Source organism: Scatophagus argus, chromosome 6, assembly GCF_020382885.2.
Source record: "Scatophagus argus isolate fScaArg1 chromosome 6, fScaArg1.pri, whole genome shotgun sequence".
In the NCBI taxonomy this organism is placed as follows: domain Eukaryota; kingdom Metazoa; phylum Chordata; class Actinopteri; family Scatophagidae; genus Scatophagus; species Scatophagus argus.
The window spans coordinates 18250332-18271172 of NC_058498.1; the positions used below are offsets into that span (position 1 = coordinate 18250332).

A 20841-nucleotide genomic window follows, 5' to 3' on the forward strand; every position below is an offset into this window, starting at 1 on the left:
TGTGTGCGGAGTGCATGTGTCATAACTGTCTGCACGGATGTTTCCTGCCTCCATCACATTGTGCTGGTGAGTGTGTGCGCATATATAGAATGTTTGGGCCAGCAATGAAACATCCTTATTTTTTAATAAGTGTGTAGGCACTACAGTGTCAGCTGTCAACTTCCAGACAGCTGATCTGATCCCCGACCTGAGGGGAGGGCCACCTCTGAAGGTGTCACTCACCTTCGCTTCACTTTCATTACTTTACATCTTTTCATTTTCGTTTGGAGGCATCGCTGGACTTAATAGTGACAAGTGAAAGTTTTTCATTCCAGCCGAACATTTAGGATGCAGGCTGAGCTGTGCCGCTTTATCTTCTTCCATGTGTAGCTACAACTCCTCTTTCCCTTTTTCACACCGTGGCTCACATTGGTCGTAACTCTTCTCCCATCTTTTTCCGTTCTCTTTCAGGCTGTGAGTCTGATGCTCTTTTTTCAGCACATAACCGACTCCATCACTGTCATGTACTTGAACCAAGAGTGTGATCAGCTACCCTGCTCACTTGGTTATGACAGATCAGTGAGCCCAGTTCTGAAGTACACTCAGCACGCTCTCATGTGCACCCTGAATGACAGTCACGCAGAGAGGCAGACAGTGGCACTGCCACTAAAAACTTGGCCAGTACATCGCTGCTCAAACTGAAATAGATAAAGCATTTTTTGGGCCTTTTTTCTGCTGCGGATGAATACACATGTGGAGCTCTAATGAATACTTACAGGAGCAGTATGGTACAGGTAAAAATAAACAGCAGTGCCAGTGTATATCGTAACAAGCAAATGAGTCAGCCAGTGCATCGGTGTGGCTCATTGATGTGTTTTTAGCCAGGCTAGCAGCAGGCCTCTGGGCATGCCAGTGTCAGCTGGCTGGTCCGCCACTTTGATACAGACTGAAATATTTCAACAACTACAGGATTGATTGCCATGGAATTTTGTATAGACTTTTGTAGTCCCCAGAGGATGAATCCCAATGACTTTGGTGATGTTTGATTGACCAAACTTATACCAAATTATGGTAAATTAGCTCCTTACATGATTTTAAAAAAATGATGTATGTGTTTTAGTATTACGGTATATCTGTGTGATAAAACATCAGACACAAAGGTCAAACACACTGTAAACGTCCTAAGGAGATCACTGTACAGTCTCTTACTTGACAGACAGCTCCAGTAACAGGACACCACTCACTGCCTCTGACTCATGACCGGCTTCATACCCTGACACCAGGCCTCCGTGCCTGAACTCAGCCCTGGGCTTAGATGCGTTTGAAGCTGGAGGGTTGTCTGCTGCCATCTACTGATGACCCTGCTCATGTCACCTCCTGCCCCTGACGAGAGGAGAGGAAGGAGACGGAGGAAAGGATAGTGGGACTGGTTCATGTCCCTTTGAAATACAGTGGTCTGTCATTGACAATGTGGACTGGTCATAAAGGAATCGGCTATCTGTAGTGAAATGACATGAGCAGTGAGTGCACTGGCAAGCAACAGATTACGAGCTTCTCTAATATACCTTCTGATACAAGACTGACCCCTGCAGGATTGGAGGGGCAGTGCTGTGTGGTTGGCATCATCTGCAGCGTGCTATGCTCAAAATGTTCATTTACAGGAGGGGATGATGATGGTGATGGCAGAAAAGGTGGAAGGACAGATGTGACACAGTGGACAAAAGAGCTCTTCTTTTCTCCTCTGTCCTTTTTAACAACATTAATGGCAAACATGTTGTGTGTGTGTGTGTGTGCGCGTGTGTGCTTGTGCCGGCGTGTTTTGTCCAGGGACAGACTGGCTGTGTCTGTCACAGTCCATCAGGCTCAGTTTCTGTCCTCATGCTCAAAGGGCGAGTGTCATCTACCATCAGTTTTCCATCTCAGTGCACATACACATGAGAAGAGAAGACACACCTGGCAGACATCAAATCTGAACAGCCTGTTCTCATCCAAACCAGAACCTTAGAGACTCATCCGCTGACGTAAATCTGCATGAGCTCTCTTTACCTTGGAAATGACACATTGTCAGGCTCTTATCTCTGTCTTTTCTTTTTTTCTGCTTTATCGAATCCGTCTTTGGTCAGTGGTCAAATCAACCTGAGTAAATATATGAGAGAATAGCGTTAATTTATCAGTAAAGTTTCACTTTACCCATTTAATCCTGCTCAAGTGACCCAACAAGTGGTGGCTTGCAGCCAACTATAAACTTACATCTCAGTTACAAATTCATAAGATCCATTAACCAGAGTCACTTTCATCTATGTTAATTATGAAAACACATCTGCTAAACATTTACTAAAATATTTGAATCAAATGCACACACACACACAGACACACACACACTGTCTTCCAGCCTTTGGCCAGACAAAGCGGGTTGTTGAGGTAAGGTTTTCCATCGGGCTGCCCATGTCTAGTCTGACCATACATTATTGAGCAGGTCTTTACAAGTTATGCAATTACACAGCACAGTCAGGCAGTGAGTCTTATTGCACAACACACTGAACAAAGAGAGTCAGGACTGCGCGCGTGTGTGGGAGTAGACTGAGGAGGAAAAAGAAACTTTCACAATTACAAAAGTTTTTGCTCAATAAAATACTGACTGATATTAGGTAATGCAAAAAATTCCAGTTTACTGAAATATCACACAGGTCAACACGTCGCTTCAACATTACGGGCATACGGGGTGATCAGGACGGACAAGCATTATCTTTTTGCCCTTTTGTGCACTACTGCCGTGCGAGAGCCTTTATCAGTCCTTGATAATTCCTTTGATTTGCAAAGTTACTTTGCAAATTAAAGCCAAGTCCCTCCTCCCATAGGGAGGTACCTGAACCAAACTTCCTGCAACTCTGTTCGACGATCTTCCTGCTTTGGAAATTAAACAGTGACAATATTGCCGGCATGGTGGCCCTCCTTCGCAGGCTGGCAGGACCCATGTGTTTGTCGAGGCAGTGGTTGGGTGTGATTCTGCCAGAAACGCATGGCCGAACTTCTACTCTGATCCCCCGGGACGGAGCGCGACTGCTGGCCGGTGGTGGTCGCCCTCTGACGGCGTACAGTCGTGCTCAGAGCCGCAGGCAGCACACGGAGGCAGCGGATCCTGTAGAGGTGGATTTAAAGCGGTTAGAGGGAGAAGACGTTGGTATGGAAACACAAACAAGTGACTCAGCTTTGTTCAAATTCACACGGACAAACTCGACATTCTGTAAACATGCACATTCAAGCAATCCATTTGATATTACAACATTATAAAACCTGTATTCTCGTATTTAACTACACTAATACACCATATAGACAAAAGTTTTGGGACAATTGACCATTATAGCAACAGGGATTTTAATGACATCGCATTCTGAATACACAGACAGCTTTGCAGCTGTAACAGCTTCCACTCTTCTGGGAAGGCTTTCCACAAGATTTTAGAGTATTTCTGTGGTAATGTTTGCCCATTCATGCAGTAGAGCATTTGTGAGATCAGACACTGATGTTGGACCAGAAGGCCTGGCTCACAATCTCTATTCCAGTTCATCCCTAAGGTGTTGGATGGGGTTGAGGTCAGGTCTCTGTGTGGGCCAGTCAAGTTCTTCCTCACCAAACTCATCCAGCCATGTCTTTATGGACTTTGCTTTGTGCACTGGGGCACAGTCATGCTGTAATAGAAAAGAAAATAGAAAAACCTTCACCAAACTGTTGCCACAAAGTTGGAAGCATAGCATTGTCCAACATGTCTTGGTATGCTGAAGCATTTAAGATTTTTCCTTCACTGTAAGTAAGGGGTCAAGCCCAACCCCTAGAAAAAGAATCATTACAGTTTTGTCTATACAGCCTATACTACATAAGTGTATCCTGTTAGACTTATTGCTGAGGAATAACAGCTGGATTTATGGAACTTGTTTTATTCACAAGGAAGTCATCAAACATCAGGATTATAAAAATGATCCATCCAGAACAGAAGATTTCATGGAAAGGCTGTGAATTTTTGGAAGCCTATTCTTGCCAGATGAATAAATTAACTGATGAATATCAATACAGCGATTCATGGAGAGGAAATCACATTCCAAGAACACTGAATAATCCAATTCAGTCAGTTGCATTCTTACATTCTTACAATTATTATCTAAGATTATCATTTTTTTTCCATAATATGTTTTTGTTGATTGATTAATCGATTAATGCACTACTAGTTTTACTTATTTCTGAGTAATAATAAGACAGGCTTTTCGGTATTTATTTGTTACCCTGACACTAACAGGCCTCCTTGTAGACTTGTAGATTGTCAGTAATGGAGTGGCTGACTTCAATGCTTGATAAAGTGACCGTTTTGACATTTGAAAACAGCCAACTGATTAAAAGCTTCAGGAGCTGTACACTCTTTTCCTCCATTTGCTTGCTCCTTCTCAGGGATAGTGGAGGTGCTGATGTGCCGACACAAGGCGAGAAACGCTCTGGGCCATGTGTTTGTGTCACAGGTGAGCAGACCTCCATGTCACTATAGACACACACACACACACACACACACACACATTGGCCGACTGACTGAGACACCATGTCCCATGTGTGCAGATGAGGGAGCTGGTGCACACTCTGTCCCATGACTCAGCAGTGCGTGTGGTTGTCTTCAGGAGTTTAGTGCCAGGCGTTTTCTGTGCAGGTAAGTGTCCTCTGAAGCACCCAAAACCTACCAGGTCTCTGGGTGTGAGAACAAAGCCTGTCTGATGTGTGTGATGGCGTATTGTCGTGATGTATGCACAGGTGCAGACCTGAAAGAGAGAGCTCTGATGAACAACACCGAATCGGACCTTTTTGTTCACGGCCTGCGCTCCCTCATGACTCAGATAGGTAAGACCAAGAGCATAATACATTAAGAGTGAGCAGTAATTTCCCACATGCTGTGCCCTGGGAGTGTACAGCATGTATGAGCATTTATGAACTTTTTTCTCTTTGTCGCTATGTCTTGGCAGCATCGTTGCCTGTGCCATCCATTGCAGCGATGGACGGTGTTGCCCTGGGAGGTGGCCTGGAGCTGGCCTTGGCTTGTGATCTCCGCACTGCTGGTGAGTGGCCTCTGAACCTTCACCTATCAGCTGAACTGGATGAATCAGCACCAGGCTGGAGTACATTTGATATACTTCTTTCTTTCCTTCAGGTGATGTTAATGGGGCATGAAAGGGGATGTCATGTTCTCTTCACAGCTGTCACCAATCCAGTCATGTTAGATCAGCGGTTGAGTCTAAACGGGATGGTGGAGAAAAGCAGCATCCACTTAGGGCCATTTTTGGAGAATGACAACTCCCTTATCCCATCAGTGTAGATTAGAGCAAAGGTTCTCAACCTGAGCGTCAAGACTCCCCAGGGGGTCACAAGAAATATTATGTAAGGTCACAAGATGATAAACAAGTTAGGAAAGAAGTAAAAAAAACACTCCTGCAGGACAAACTGTGTCTGTCAAATCTCTTCTCCTAATACCTTCTGTCTTAGCCCAACTGGCAGGCTGTAAAGCTCATTTTTTGTTTCATGAGTTTCCTTCCGACAAAGCCCTGTTGATTGTTGCAAGTGGTGCATGAATGCAATACGTGTGAACTTTGGACAGTTGATATGACTAAACAAGATGTTTGAACTTTTGTCTGTGGAAATTATAGCAGGATTTTTTCAATATTTCTGCCACTTCATAGATCAAACAATTAATTGATTGATGAAAGAGATAATTATCAGATTCATTGATGATGGAACCGGTATTTAGTTGAATTTTCTGAGATTTTCTGGTTTTCCATTGTTGAAAAATGTCTATCCAAGGAAACACCTACTAAGCAGTGGTCAGCTGTTAAAAATTCAATCTTGATTTTGTGGAGTTGTGTGTGAAAAATACACAAGACATACAAAATATTCCCATTTGATGAAATGGCTTGAATGGGTGGCTCATCAATACTTCACTCATTGTTATTATTACATTCTGTATCACCCGTGAAGAACTGAAGCAAGCCTGTACCCACTACACTGTGTAGGATACTGGTAGACTGTGGAATAAGATGATCGTATCTCACAGCTACTTCAGGGATGTTTGAATGACTGAACACTATCAGATGATACACTATAGACAAGCGCAGCAGTCGACAACAAATCTGTCGTTGCTCCCGAAAGGTTGACATTTTGGGAATGTGTTTTTCACCCAGCACTAATGATCCGCTGCTGAGCTCAGGGACTAATGATCACTGGTGAGTCGAGACACATCTGGCCAGCTGTTCACGTAGCTGAATATACATGCGATTGGTTAAATCGGTCGTGGCATCTCGGTGATTGGCCAAGCGGTGACGAGCGTGGTGAGCAGGTGTTTGCGTCTATTGCTCTGACAGAGGCATCAGTCAGACTTTACGCTCCTCCCCAGCTTAATGGCACTCAGCAACACAGACCTTCAGCCGTCCTCTGTGTTTGTGTGTGTTTCAGCATTTTCGGCACAGATGGGCCTGATTGAGACGACACGAGGGCTGCTCCCGGGGGCGGGTAAGACGAAACAGAGGTCACAAAAATAATGACCTCGCAAAATACTGAGTGAGCGTGTAAGCAGAGAGACGATGCAGCTGTGTTGAAGTCGACCTTGATGTGGGTTGTCCTGCAGGGGGCAGTCAGCGGCTGCCGCGGATGGTCGGCATCACACTGGCCAAAGAGCTCATCTTCACAGGTGGTATTACAGAACACTGACATGTTGCTATAGACACAGCGAGGGTTTTGCGCATCACACTGTCTGTCTCTCTGTCTGTTATCAGGTAAGCGTGTGGGAGGGCAGACAGCTCTTGAAATGGGGCTTGTAAACCGAGCTGTAGAACAGAACCAGACGGGAGATGCTGCCTACAGAGAGGCACTGAGCCTGGCCAGAGAGATACTGCCCCAGGTTAGAATGCAAACACCCTCCTCCTCCAGGCCAAGGAGCCTGCCTTCCTCCCTGCCTGTCCTCTGCTTTCTTGTCTGCCTCTTTCCATTCTGCCTTCCTCTCTTCCTGGTGTTGACCCCCCCCTCCTCCCCCATCTCCTCCCTCTCCCTCCTCTCTTCCCTCTCTCCAGGCCTCTGTCGCTCCATATTTTTTTCACTCCAGTTCAGTTGCCCACAGTTGGCAGGGCCAGAGTGGCAGTCAAGTGGAGAAATCGACCACAAATAGCACCACACACACACACACACACACACATATTAATGACACATGCTTGTGTTGTTGGGTACTGAATGATTGACAGGAGTTTGTGCTGAATGAAAGTGAGGAATGATGGAGGAGGTAATTAGCTCTACAAGCCCTTGGATTTTTCTCTTAGTATTACTGCAGCTTCATGTGAAAATTCCTTGAATTATATAATATGAGGAAAGTAGCTTTTGCAAACAAATGCTGAAATGTATGGATTCCCTACAGTTGAATGTGACCATTTAAATTGGTTCTCCATTTATAAAGGAGGATTTGCAAGAGACAGATTAAAAATAAAAACCGAATTTAAATCTGTTAGACAGTTAGACAGTTAGACATCTGAGTTTTAGTACCGAGTATGAATGACACTCCAAGAACACTATCCTACATTTCCCATATAGCAACTTGACATCTCACTATGACATCACTGGAGTTATTTTTTCCAGACCTGACAAACCTCTCAAAGAGTCACAGTACATATCATGCATATGTCTTTACAGACTGGGTCGTCCTGATGAGTCAACTAGTCTTCAAGTGTAAAACTGTTGCTCATCTTTAAATATGTTTTCAGTTTTGAGTTTGTCATGTCTTATTTTGGTCATTTGTCAGACACGTAGAACTTTCATGCTGATATAGTGAGTATATGGTGTGATACAGGGGCAGTTGTGGCCTACCAATTGGAGGGTCTGTGGTAGACTGAGTGCAGACTGGTGTTAAGTGCTTTGAGCACTTCAGAAAACTAAAAAGCGCTATATAATGCAGTCGATTTATTAATACTATCAGCATCTCTTGCCCAGGCCCCTGTTGCTGTGCGGATGGCAAAAGAGTCAATCAACAGAGGTGTTGAGGTATGTCGTAATTCACAGATTATAGTTTTGTTTTGTTTTTTTTACATCTGTGATAGCAGAGACTGAAATCTGTCTGTTCCAGGTTGACATTGGTTCAGCAATGGCAATAGAGAGGATGTGTTATGCTCGGGTAAGGCTCACTTAATGTTAAAATACCATAATTTGGCACACAGTTGTTGAATCTGAAATTTTCTTTTAACCTAAACTCTGCAACAACATGCAAGCCTGTGCTTTGTTACCCAGAAAACCCCAGGGTAAGCACTGCATTGGCCTGACGTTTGTGAAGGCTGTGACTGGTCACATCATCTGCTGTAACCTGCTGCTCTCTCCTTTCAGGTCATCCCCACGCGGGACAGACAGGAGGGCATGGCTGCCTTTATAGAGAAGAGACCCCCACGGTACATCGGGGAATAAACTCTCTTTGGAGATATTGAATTTCTCTCTCACACAGACATGCCCACACAGAAGCACACAGCTCTCTGTAACCGCATGTCTGATAGGCAATTAACTCCCATTGATTGTGTGTGTGTGTGTGTGTGTGTATGTAGCCTAGCCAGTGTCAATACATCAGTTAAGGTCAGCGTGAGTTCTCAGTGGTGGCTGTTTGCTTTTGTGACACAGTGTGACATGACATAAAGGTACAGAGTTTATACTGTTTTATTAACACGTTGCATGCTTCATGGGTGATGTGAATGTTCATCTTCAGAATAAAAAGGCAACAAAAGTGTCCTCTCCAGTTTATGGGACTGTACATTCTTTATTTCCAAGCTTGAAAACGTGACTCTCAGCAGCAACATGGCACAGTCATAGCAGACACGCAATATCTTGACTGTTTGCATCTTCTATCTCACTTAAAGGCTTGTGAAGAATCAAACTGGCCTTCATCTTCAACAAGACAATCCACCGTTATCAGGAGTAAAACGAATAATACGAAAGCACTGCTGCACTCCTGCTGCTCTTTGCCCTCATTAAAGCTGATGAGATCAGCTCAGGACACATGCATAACTAGCAAGATCATACAACCGCTGTGAAGAAAACAAGGCCATAATTCACTAAGCAGATGAGGTGATGTCTCTTATGCCGACAGCTGTTTTAGAGTACCATTTAGTAGCCCAATATATTGTTTTTACTTCTGGTAATATACAAGTTATCAAACAAGTCCTGTGACCTGTCACTGCTCCTGCTGAAGCCTCAAAAATGTTGTTGTTTTTTTTAAGATCCATCATGGCTCTATCAAGGGTTTGACAGCAGTTTGTAGAAGAACATTAAGTATGATTGCATAGAGGATGATGTGGGGGCCTTAATGAGAATCAAGACCTCAGATGAAAAAGGAGAATGCGGTCAGGGTCAGCTGTTGCAGGAAATGGAGGCTTCTGGAGGATACTGATGTCACAGAACAGAAAAATCCCCTCAGATATTTTCAGTTACACTGCCACTCTCCCTGGGCAAATCTCTCAGGTTTTTTTTTTTTTTACTGTATGCTCCAAACAATGGAGCAATCACTTTTCAATCAGTCAATAGTAACAAACAGGTACTATTTCGCTTTCACTTTCTATTATGTACAACTTGGAGACACTCTTGAAGATGCAGGTACTTGTTCAGACATACATACACACATGCTCACACAGAAGTGCTGGCTCTGTCTTTTAAGACCCATTGGGAAGCACAGCAAACATATCAATATATACACACAAGTTTCTCAAAGAGAGAAAAAACAAAGCTGTGTTGCAATACATATATCCATCCTGATAATACTGACCACATCATTATTGCCATTTGTGTGCAGAGAGCATTTTTGCACTTTAACCAGACAAGACTGATGGTATAATTTCAACTTATGTGAATTCTATTCTGGATCTCATGATTGACAGCAGTGCTGGTTTTGCCACTGATACGACTGGTGTGGGAGCCTCTGAAAGTTTAGAACAGAAGATGCACCAGAGCTTCTCAAAGAGATATGACTAACGCCTCTATAATTCAGGCTTTCATTAGGGTTCATAAGGTTTGGTTAACATCTGAACCCACTGAACACACCCTTGGTAAGTGTCCTATCACATCAAATCGAAGGCATCACTGACAGAAGACTAAATGAGCAACAGCAGTATTGCGGACCCGGAGGTGCGGGTTCCAGTCAACAGAACACTGCTAGAAACAAACAAGCAGGCATTCCTAAAATGAACAGTGCAAGCATTCAGACAAACTCCAGCATGCTTGAGCTCACAGCAGCGTCATGCGTATATGTAATGAGCTAATCGTCCAATTTAGACGGCCGGAGCCCTCAGTAACGTTCAGGAGGAGGAGGAGGTTGGTGTCAACTCTCAGCTGAGCTTTTCGGGGTTCGATCCCAAACTAGGAGCTGTATGTGTGTACAATGATTCTGGTATGAAAATCATCATGATTCCAATGTCACTGACTAACAAGAGCGGGCGCAGACAGTCCTCATGTTGATCTTAACTGACCACCAGTTCTTTTCATAATTTAAATTTGTTTTTTAATCATAAGATTAGCACACACAGAAATATTGTGGTTTTGAAACAAACACAAAGAAAATAAATAAAGTTAGTGTGTGTGCAAAGAATTGCGTAGTCTTTGTCCTTTAACGTTTACTTTCTACGGATTCCTGATAAAGTGTGCTTGTGCGTCGTATACGCATACATATGTGCGCACACACATACAAAATCCCCTTTTTGGTGGGACCCAGCTGACGTCAGCGAGCCTCGTTTTCTGAAACAGAAAATACAAAAGAATTAAAACTCTCCAGCTATTGTGAGACAAATGACCACTGCTCTGTGTGTGTGTGTGTGTGTGTGTTCTTCACCTCTGTGGGGTTATTGTGGTGGCACACGGCGACTTGTGTGTGTTGAAACAGGCTGGCCAGTGCGGGCTCTGTGGTTCTGCAGGCTCTCCAGAATGCTCTTGGCCAGCAGCTTGACGTCAGCATGGGTCTGTGGGTGTGTATGAACGAGTTCCAGCTGCTGCAGGCCGCCCTCCTCCAACAACATGCTGCAGTAGCGAGCGGCTGCAGACACACAGGGTGATAAAATATCAAATCTGTTGGCGGACTGGGTAGGTTAATAAGTAACTGCTGAAACGGATATCTGTAAATGATTTATGAGCGGGCAAATGCTTAAACCTGAAATAACATTTGGTTCCGTATGTGCGTGTCTGTGTCTCACCATTCTTGCTGCAGACATGTTGCATGGCCCAGGCTGCCCACAGCTGGACCCCGGGGGTGTGAAAGCACTCCAGCAGTGGAAAGAAGGGGTTAAATGACCTACAGAATGAGAAACATTAAGGATACATTTAGTGCGCACCGCATATATAAAGACACATAAAGAACATTTTACACACTTGGTTTTTAAGGTATTCTCCCAAAATGGATTTTTAAATAATGGATGAAATTGTTTTCTGATTTATTATTACTGTAGGGAAGCTGGATCTCACCTGTAGGCCACCATTTCACACTCCGGCGGCGGCCACTTCATAATGACATCATGCTGGGGAGACACACAAACACAAAGGTCTCAAACAAACTTCTCAAAATAACCATGCAGAATATTCACATGCCTGGGCTGAGCGATGAGCTTTGCTGTGTCGTACCAGTTGCTGCAGAAGCGAGGAGCGAAGATCAGGGCTGAGCGTCCAGGCTTCCTCTCCTCGTGACGTCAGATGTGCGAGGATGCCGGCAGCGAAGTAGCTGACCTCCACCTCTTGGCTGTGCAGCAGTGTCCTGATGTGGTTCAAGAACCCCTGGACCATCAGCTCCCCATGCAGCTCCCCGACCTCTGCTATGTTGTTCTACACAACAAAAAGGTGAAAAAAGGAATAATGATGTCTTATTGTTGCAAATTTATTCGAGGTTGTGTTTCTCTAAAGGGCAATAAAAGAGCAGTAAACTCACCAGCAGGCCAAGAACCTTCTGCTGAATAGAAGACTCATTGGGGAAGGACTGCAGAGGGGGATGTTGGGAGTGGGGGAGGAGGGGGAGGTTAGGAAACAAAACAAGTGAGTCACCCTGTCCTGCAGGCATACATACTTGAACTGAGCAACGCGTGATTAAATGTGATGATTAATTAATATGGTAACCTGCTTTGAGCTGCTTTCTCTGTAACGCTTACTGTTGGTATATATGTACATGTTATTATTCCCAAGTACCTCTAGAACTTTAATAAACAGGTCCAGGCCCTGGTTCTCAATAAAATGGCGGCAGGTTGTTGGCGATTCATCAGTGAGGTTCCAGAGTGCACTCAGTGTAAACTTGAGGGTGGCGTCCACTATGCCCTGAGAAGCCTTCTGACGCACTATCTGGAGCAGTTGCTGCAGGAGGGAGAAGGGAGCATGTTTGCTATGAACATTTGCCTTTTTTGGTAAATTAGTAAAGAAGAGAAGAGAAGAGAGGGAATCTTACCTTCACTATGAACAGCTCTGCTCCCAGCTGAGCCGTCTGCTCCGTGGACAGCTGGATAAAGCAAATGTCCACAAATTTAGGAACAACCCAAGAAAATGTGCCAAGAGTGCATGAATAATACACCACAACATGTACCTTAGCAGCCAGTATGGAAATGATGGCCACAGCCATCCTCTGCATGTTCTGGTCTTCATGGTTACAGAGCCACTGCATCACTAGCTTCGCAGCTTCAAACCTAATAAACAAGGAGACAGAGTGAAACATTTCTACTGTTTACACTACTGATATGGCTTTAAGTTAAGACCTGTCAATCATTTTACTTTTTGGGTTCCACAGGCGTACATTCACTATTTTCGATCTTTTATACATATATTTATTCCTTAACAATAGTTACATGGCACCTTTAAAGTCAGAGTTTACAAAGTGCTCTTACAGACAAAGCAACAGCAGGATACCCAGGAAAGCAATAAAACCTCAGAGAGCCAAAAAGTCAGGCCAAAGAGAGAAAATCAGAGTTAAGTTAAGATAAAGCTAAAGCAAAAAGACAAAACCAGCAAAATGCGAAACACAAAATAAAAATAAATCAATGCCATCACATGAAAGCAAGTTTATAAAAATGGATTTAAGAAGTGATTTGAAAGAAGTCACTGGTTCTGAAAGTCTTATCTCCTCAGACAGGACATCCCACAGCCCTGATGGCAAAATCACCTTTAGATTTAAGCTTCAACTTTAGAACAGTTAGAAGAGCCCCACTTGAGAATATAATGCTGCAAAATGGCTCATATGAGGTCAGCATTTCTGTTATGTAGCTTGAGGCCAGGCCCAGAAGAGCTTTAAAAGTGATCAATCAAACTACTTTTTCTACAACTTTTGATAGAAATGGAGGTTTTTGTTAAGAACAGATGAGTTTTTTTTTTTAAGAAAAAAAAGGCTGGTCCACAACATGTTTTAAAACAGATGGGAAAATGCCATTGAATAAGAACTTAATAATCCAAAAAAATACTGGGCCCAACTTGTCAACAACCTCTGTCAGAAATTTAGAGGAATAAAATCAAGGCTGCACTAGTTTGTTTTCATACATACATGTAAAGATCATTTGACAAACACCAAAGCAAAATGAGTATTTCTCACCTGTTGAATGGAACCTCCTGCAAAATGCGGTCGCTACACAGAGACAGCAGGCAATTCTTCTGCAGCTATAGACAAAGAAACCAAAACCAACATCAGACCAGAAGCTGAACTACATCAGACTGCAAAGAGCTCACACTTTACTTTCCTGTTCAGGCTTTGTTTTACAGGCCCAGTGAAATGTGCACACTGAGAAATTATCTCATGCCTGTCTTGGAGCCTGCGTAAGGCAAAAAAGCATTATGGTTTCAGTGTGTTCATTTTATTGAATGGCATTTTACATTAATTTAAAATACACGGTCAGAGACAGCGTATTTAATTTTACATGTCACTTTCCCAGTTCTGAAAAGTTCCATGCGTTTGAGCTCAATGGTCTGGCTTTGCACTATATTATATATTTATGTTCTTCTCTCCATCCGTGGTGAACAAAGCAAAAAGGAAGCTGCAGTTTTGTCACAATGCACTTTCTATACTATTCTAACACAGTGTCCCACCCCCAGCTGAAGGCCCCCCCTGCACTCATACAAGGCCAACCAACATCAAGCTTCACTTAGTACTTCTGTCGTGTTTGTGACCAACTGCGGCTGACCATTTAGTTGGTTCGGACAGAACTAAGTGAGAAGTTTATTTATGTGCACAAGCATCATCATGATGCCTTTTACAAAACTTAACTCTGTGCTGCTCTACAGAACAACACTTTTCACTTTGTTGTTATTACTATTTTTTTTATCTTTTCTTCATTTTGTATGTAAGATTGCAATTTCAAAACAGATTAACTGCCGAAGGGCAAAATTGCATTGCTAATTCTCTCTCAGCAAAGACAGTATTCTATTATTATGTCTGCCTTGAAAAAAACTTGCTCGGCTTGCTGGTTAACTGTATGGCAGCCTGTTAAATGCAGTCACTGTTGTTTTTTTGTGGTCGATATGGCGTACATACCTGTTGGTGGTTGGGGAATGTCCTCATGGCCTCCAGCAGAAGCTGAGTGACGGTACTCAACAGCCGCACTGGCATTCCTGCTGCCAGGTCCTGTTTCGTCAGGTTGAACACGCAGGCGCTGGCTGCCAGCTGGACATTCAGAGTGGCAGGGTGATTCTTCATACCCAAAACTACCAGCTGGAAAAAAACATGAGAGAAGAGGGAATTCATTTTAAGAGGAATTCAAAGTGACTGAACGTGGAGTGGGGGTGTAGAACTTTGATGCAATAATGTGGACCTTTAGGATGTCAGGCCTTGGTTTCTCCATGACGTGTGTCAAGCTGAACAGATGAAACAGAGCTTCCCTCACAAAACCTTCTCTCTCACTGTAGCGACGCAGAGCCTCACAGATCTGGGTCTCGTTGGCTTCTCCTGTTACCTGTTTACACACATGAAGACCGTTTGCTGTAACACGTGTTGCAACAGTAATAACAATAATGTACGCATCTATACCTACCTTTAGGTTTCCTTCTCCAGAGAGGAAATCAGAAAATCCAGCGTCTGTGGCCAGAAGTCCCACAAAGGTCATCCCTGGTCTCTCCTCAACAAATGTCTTAACAACAGCATCTGTCACCTGCAACAGTCGCACATGTGCAGGACACTTGATACTGTAACCTGCATGCTTACTTTGCAATCAAACTTAAACACTCAAAGACAAATACAAACACTCACCTGCTTCCTCCCCGACACGTCCAGGGAAACAAGAGCGGGCAAGATCCCAGGCTGTCCAAGGAGCTGACGAGCCACGTCAGAGGTAAACTGCTTATCATCACTGATGTCCAGGTGCTGCATGGGCAGGATTTCACACAAACACATACAATAATATTTTGGTAAAACACAAAGAAGCATCTCAAGTATTGTTATATGGACTGAAAAATGTCAATTTTCATGTCAAAATTTAGAATAACCAGTAATGAAATGTAAGTATGTGCAATTTACTCAAATACTGTACAGTTTCAGTTTACAGTTTACTTGTACTGTCCCACTCCAATCAGACAAAAAAAAATCTGATAATCTGAAATGTACTTATACAATATACAAAAATATATACAATATTTGATACCCTCCTGCCCAATGCTCACAGTGAAAGTGCACTTCTCCACACAAATCAATTAATCAGTCAATAGAACCTGGTTTTCCTTCCACTAACCTGCAATACATCCAACTGGCCTATGACTCCCAACAGCTGAGCAGTGCTCATCTCCAGCCTTTTCAGCTGGTGCAGGGTTAAGGAGCGCAGACGCTCCTTCAGCCCCAGCAGCGGGCTTAGGTTGGTAACTGAAGTGTTGGAAAGATCGAGGCTCTCCAGCCGAGGGAGGGAACACACGTCGACAAGTCCAGAGTCATAGAAGTCTACATTGGCTAGAGAGAGGGAGCGGAGGCCCTGGAGGGAGCTGAAGCGATACCGGATCGGTTCCTCCAGAGAGGACATGGTGAGACCTGTTAAGACGAGTCGCTGGAGGGACTCCTGCATGGTGGTTGAGGAAAAAGACAAACCAACAATCATTACGTTTCATTAAAGATAAAACTTTCCATTTTTAATATCAAGTGGGGAAGAGCGTGGTTTAACAGCATCTCTCGTTTTTCAATTCACACAAGTTGAAATGCTCTCAGTATACCTGGCAGTATTTATTGGTGGCCAGACCCTGCAGGATATCAGGAATGGTGAGGTCTGCATTGACCCTGGCAGCATCCAGCTCCAGCAGCCTGTGTGGGCACAGGGCTTTCTGGAAGGCCTCTGCAGAGATTCGCGCAGTACGGATGCAAGCTCGTCTCAGCCGCAGGTACTCGCAGTTCCGAAACACACCCACAGTGCTGTCATTCAACAGACCTGATAGACAGATAGATAGACAGATGACTTTATTCATCCCCGAGGGGAAATTAGTCATTCTGTAGCCGAATGAACAAGATTTCATTTTCGTTTTTGGGTTCACGCAGGACTGAGCCTTGCACAAAACTGCCTATGTTTGCTTGTCTTTACCTTTAGAAGAGAAAACACCATTAGACTATGTTTTTTTTTTTGTTTTATAAAGTTATGCAGGAAACTGCTGAAAGTCACTTTCACCATTTTCATCAAGTGACAGTTGCAGTTATTTAGGCTGGTATGTGATGATTCAGCGAGTGATTTAATTGTGTAAAAGACCGCAGCTCTTCACTGCAGTGGTTTTGTGGGTTTGGAAATCAGCAACTCTTGGCTGTCTTTGGAGGTCCACGTTTACCGTCAGTGGCCATCTTGGCCAGCAGCTGGTCCGCTAGCTCCTGTGGGAAGAGAACAGCCTCCCTGAAGCACAGGGAGCCATCAGGGCGCTTCAGACAGAAACACTCCAGATTTTGGCTCACGTAAGTCAGGCACAGGTCTGTCAGAGCCGCAGGAGACGCATCATCCTGATAACGAAAAGAAGATAACTGTAGACATAGATGCATTTCTTATTTTATTTTCTAATATACCATTTAACACGCCTCGCATATTACTGTGTAGAATTACGAACTTACCGTGTTCAGGAAATTCCTGGCCATGGCCATGGTTAAACTCTAGGTTCAGCTTATGCAACCGAGACCGGTGTTTTTTGTGTTTGCTAGCCGTCGAGTGGCTGCGTTTTTAACCGTTTCGGTTTGCGGTATTCACCTGACTGAGATGCCTGTCGCTGTGCTAATCTGCCACTGACAGTGCGGTAACTAAGAGGAGGAACGAGACGAACGAGCAGCGACGATCTCGACACCAGCTAGCTAGCTCACTTGTTGTTTCTTCCGTTGTGGAAAATCGCTCTCCGTGCAAACATATCGAAGGCTGTCTGCTCCGGCGCAATTCATCTTTAAAGATATCGACTAATCGCTGTAGCGACCGAAACTCTGAATTCAGGGCGAGGTGGGCAAAATAGTTCTCACAGCGGGCACTTGATTCTATTTTTGACTGGAACGACCAGACAGACAGTAAACAAAGGTCACACCACCGGAAGTACATGAGCAAGGGGGCTGGACTACGGAAGCCTATGAGGGTATGGTTATGAAACCGGGAAGAAATCAACTGGAGACGCGTGATCATGTACATCTTCTATTTCTAAGAGAAATTTGTTTTATGAGTGCTTGGTATCGTATAAACGTAATTTTATAGCATCCGTGCGTTTAACGGTAGTCACGTCTACCGAGATTTTGTATTTTAACGAAACGTTTTTGTAAAATCGCTCAGAAACTCATCCACCAAGGTCACAAGTGGCAGTAGATGTGGAAGCTAATCCTTAAGTACATGTGATCGTAGTGAAGCTGAAATATGGCTGGACTTATAAACTTTGAAGATGATAATGAAGTGAAGCAGTTTTTGGACAATTTGGGAGTGGAGTACAGCTTCCAGTGCTACAAAGATAAGGATCCTGAAGGTACAATCCCTGCGCTCCTCACAGATCAGTGTTGCTGTAACGCTGGATACAGTTAGAGGTGGAGACTGAACGTTTGATGTGGTTAGTTATGTCTGCCTCGTCATTTATCTTTCTGACTTGTTTTTCTTAGGGTGCCAAAGGCTGGCAGACTACTTGGAGGGTGTGAAGAAAAACTATGAATCTACAGCACAAGTGCTCAAACATAACTGTGAAACATATGGACACGGAGAGAGCTGCTATAAACTGGGGGCTTACCATATCACAGGCAAAGGTAAAACAGAAAAGTGGCTTATTGCTTTCCCTGTGTTCATTCCCTATTGTCATAGTAAATTTTGTGTCACGCATCCAAAATGTGGATGTGGTAGTACTACATGAAGTAACTTTGTTTCATTGCAAAAAGCTTGACAAGAAAAATATATGATGTTAAAATGAGGTATGATGCTTTCTTGGAGTTTCATTTGCTCATCATTAGTAATTTGTGATTAGTGTTTGTTTAATGGATTGTAAGCAGTCAAAAAAAATATGTCAGAATATCAATAATTCGTTTAATACATGCCAAATGAGAATGATTTTTTTTTAGTTTTTTTATTACTGTAAATTAAATTACCTTGCAGCTTTATTGTTTAGTCAGAATAAAAAAGAAACTTTAAGGCAACATTTTGGACTCTTGTAACTTGTGACTGTTGTTATTTTTAATATAAATACTTAGGTACATTTTGTTTCTGCGCTTTTACTGAATTACAAGTTTGAATGCACCATTTATAATGTAATCATTTGATGGTATGAATGCTTTTTATTCAAGTAAGTGAATTGAATTCTTCCCACCAGGTGGAATGGCCAAGTGCCTGAAAACAGCATACTCCTGCTTTGTGCGCTCCTGCAGTGCTGGAGGAAAGAAGTCTGCAGATGCTTGCCATAACGTTGGTCTGTTAGCCCACGATGGACGAGCTATGGAGGGAGCACCCGATCTTACGACAGCTCGGCAGTACTATGAGAAGGCCTGTGACAGTGGATTCGCTCCATCCTGCTTTAACCTCAGTGCTATGTTCATTGAGGGCAATGCCAAAGGACTGCAACCCGATATGACTCAAGCTTTGAAGTATGCTAACAGAGCTTGTGAGCTGGGACATGTATGGGGCTGCGCCAATGCAAGTCGTATGTACAAACTCGGGGACGGTACAGAGAAGGACGAGAAGAAAGCAGAAGAGCTGAAGAATCGTGCGAAGGAGCTGCATGGTTTGCAGAAAGAAAGGCAGCTCAAGTTTGGGGAGTGAAGACTTAAAGTTAGATTATTGTTTTGGTCTGCAGACATGTGTGGTGTTCAGTCAGGGTTTGTTGTGTGCGAAAGTATGGGCACAACAAAAACATGTTCCAGGTGCACAAAGGCAGAAGAAAATATGGTTAAATGGAGGTGTTTGGGCTGCCTCATTAATAGTCTGTATAGATAATTTCAGCCAAATGTGTTCAAGTTGATGCTGATGGAATTTAGCAATAAAATGAATGGTGATTCATGATCAGTTGGTGATTATTTATGATATCGAAAGGCTGATGATTTGTGGTACATAGAAATGATTAGGGCTAATCTAATAGGGTTAAAGGGCATCAAAGCATCACTAGATTGTCATGTTCATCAGCCTTTATACGATATTATTTAGGAGTATCTGTTGTGTATGATAATATTATGGTGTCCGGAAAGGTGAATTCACTTTGAACCAAACATTTTCACAGAAGCTGACTCAGATTCGGAAAGCTCTTAGTACTCGCCTCTAGTGAATAGCACAATACTATTAAAATGGCGATCAAATAGTTTTGATGTAGATTTTTTTTTCACAATACGATATTGTCCTAAAAGCTTATGTTAATTTTACTACGGAGGCTTTGTGAGCACAACGGTGTTTGGGCCACAAGAGGGAGGTAGAATCAAACACATGAACTTTGCGCCTTTTTCAAATATCACCGGGCGCTTTATCCTGAAGTCAGTACAATAGACGGAGGATACACTGCTCCCATCTGTCAGGGCGGTACTATCAACCTGCCTGATAATGCAGACACTGACAAAAGGTATCTGTATGTAAAGGACTAAACTATGCCGGTGTGTCGGGGATGATGGGCGGGCTGGTCCGCTTGCACGCTGGAAGCCCCGCCCGTTAGCCGTGCGTCTCCTCAGTCCTCATTCAAAACAGAGCACAGCTGTTGCGAGGCGCATCGTCGTGTCCTGAATGTTAGCCTAAGAACTGTTAGCTGTCTGCTGCTGTCTTCTGTTTGCCTCTGATGTGCCCACTGGAATATCAGAAGGAGAAAGAAGAAGACGGCGCACTTCGGTGAGTTACTAAACAGTACGAGGCAAAGTTTATTATCGTTTGCGACATCATGTAGAAAATCCCTCCCCAACCGTCGAGGTAGCTAGCTAACGTAACGTTAAGCCCCACAGGCGGTTTGGATTTGTTCCCTTTTATATGCAGGGTGCTCCGTTGTCAAAGTTAATCGGCGTCCATCAAGAGGAGGGGATGGGGAGATATGAGAGAAAGGATAGGCTGAACGCTGAGACTTGTTCTGATTTTTGTCGTGCAGACTATCCGTAGCTGGATGCAGAGATTTCTTGTAGCCATTATTTTATTTTCTCCCCCACCCACGTGAAGATGCGGTCGATCCGCCACACAGCAAGAAGCAGCACCGAGGAGTTTGACACAGTGCTAATAATAAATCATGCGCTCCCTTACCAAGCTAAGTTAGCTCACGAATCAAGCTAGCGAGAGTTGAAACATGCTAATGTGGAAACCTCTGAGAAAAGAGTGGGGCGAGTCAATGAGTTAGCAATTTGTGATTCATATCGTGCCGTTTTACTGTTGTTTACATAAGACGCAGCACAGTTCGCGTGTGGTTAAGGTGACCGAGGAGTTTCTGTCGACCTGCTTGTGCCGT

At 43.6% G+C, this 20841-nt stretch overlaps 4 protein-coding genes across 8 annotated transcripts in view; 3 read left to right on the forward strand and 1 right to left on the reverse strand.

Moving 5' to 3' along the window:
• Positions 1–2704: 2704 nt before the first annotated feature.
• Positions 2705–8772, forward strand: echdc2 (enoyl CoA hydratase domain containing 2). 2 transcript variants are annotated; one of them, XM_046391318.1, is made up of 11 exons: positions 2710–3160; positions 4420–4487; positions 4582–4669; positions 4771–4857; positions 4980–5072; positions 6460–6516; positions 6632–6694; positions 6780–6904; positions 7981–8031; positions 8114–8161; positions 8368–8772. In XM_046391318.1, exons 1-11 carry the CDS (start codon positions 2920–2922, stop codon positions 8443–8445), a joined length of 999 nt encoding a protein of 332 aa, XP_046247274.1. In that variant the 5' UTR covers positions 2710–2919; the 3' UTR covers positions 8446–8772. The 2 variants fall into 2 exon arrangements, with proteins under 2 accessions (XP_046247275.1, XP_046247274.1); XM_046391319.1 differs by lacking the exons at positions 7981–8031; positions 8114–8161 and having other exon boundaries at positions 2705–3160.
• A 694-nt stretch (positions 8773–9466) lies between these two features.
• Positions 9467–17487, reverse strand: zyg11 (zyg-11 family member, cell cycle regulator). Its single transcript, XM_046391306.1, has 18 exons — positions 17039–17487; positions 16765–16930; positions 16165–16376; positions 15696–16013; positions 15218–15331; positions 15003–15119; positions 14784–14924; positions 14507–14683; positions 13571–13635; positions 12575–12674; positions 12440–12490; positions 12187–12348; positions 11933–11980; positions 11632–11829; positions 11476–11528; positions 11208–11305; positions 10850–11050; positions 9467–10755 (listed from the first exon to the last, which is right to left on the reverse strand). The coding sequence occupies exons 1-17, from the start codon at positions 17066–17068 to the stop codon at positions 10860–10862; spliced, it is 2241 nt and encodes a 746-aa protein (XP_046247262.1). The 5' UTR covers positions 17069–17487; the 3' UTR covers positions 9467–10755; positions 10850–10859.
• A 63-nt stretch (positions 17488–17550) lies between these two features.
• LOC124060402 (cytochrome c oxidase assembly factor 7) lies at positions 17551–19433 on the forward strand. Its single transcript, XM_046391320.1, has 3 exons — positions 17551–17919; positions 18050–18190; positions 18748–19433. The coding sequence occupies exons 1-3, from the start codon at positions 17814–17816 to the stop codon at positions 19191–19193; spliced, it is 693 nt and encodes a 230-aa protein (XP_046247276.1). The 5' UTR covers positions 17551–17813; the 3' UTR covers positions 19194–19433.
• Positions 19434–19884: 451 nt separating this feature from the next.
• Positions 19885–20841, forward strand: part of ralgps2 (Ral GEF with PH domain and SH3 binding motif 2) — a 61935-nt gene continuing 60978 nt past the window's right edge. For 3 of the 4 annotated variants that reach the window (XM_046391308.1, XM_046391307.1, XM_046391309.1), the window contains exon 1: positions 19891–20240. The gene's annotated coding sequence lies outside the window, so the exon portion shown is untranslated. Of the gene's footprint in view, positions 20241–20841 lie in introns of all 4 variants that reach the window. The other variant, XR_006843565.1, reaches the window with a different exon arrangement.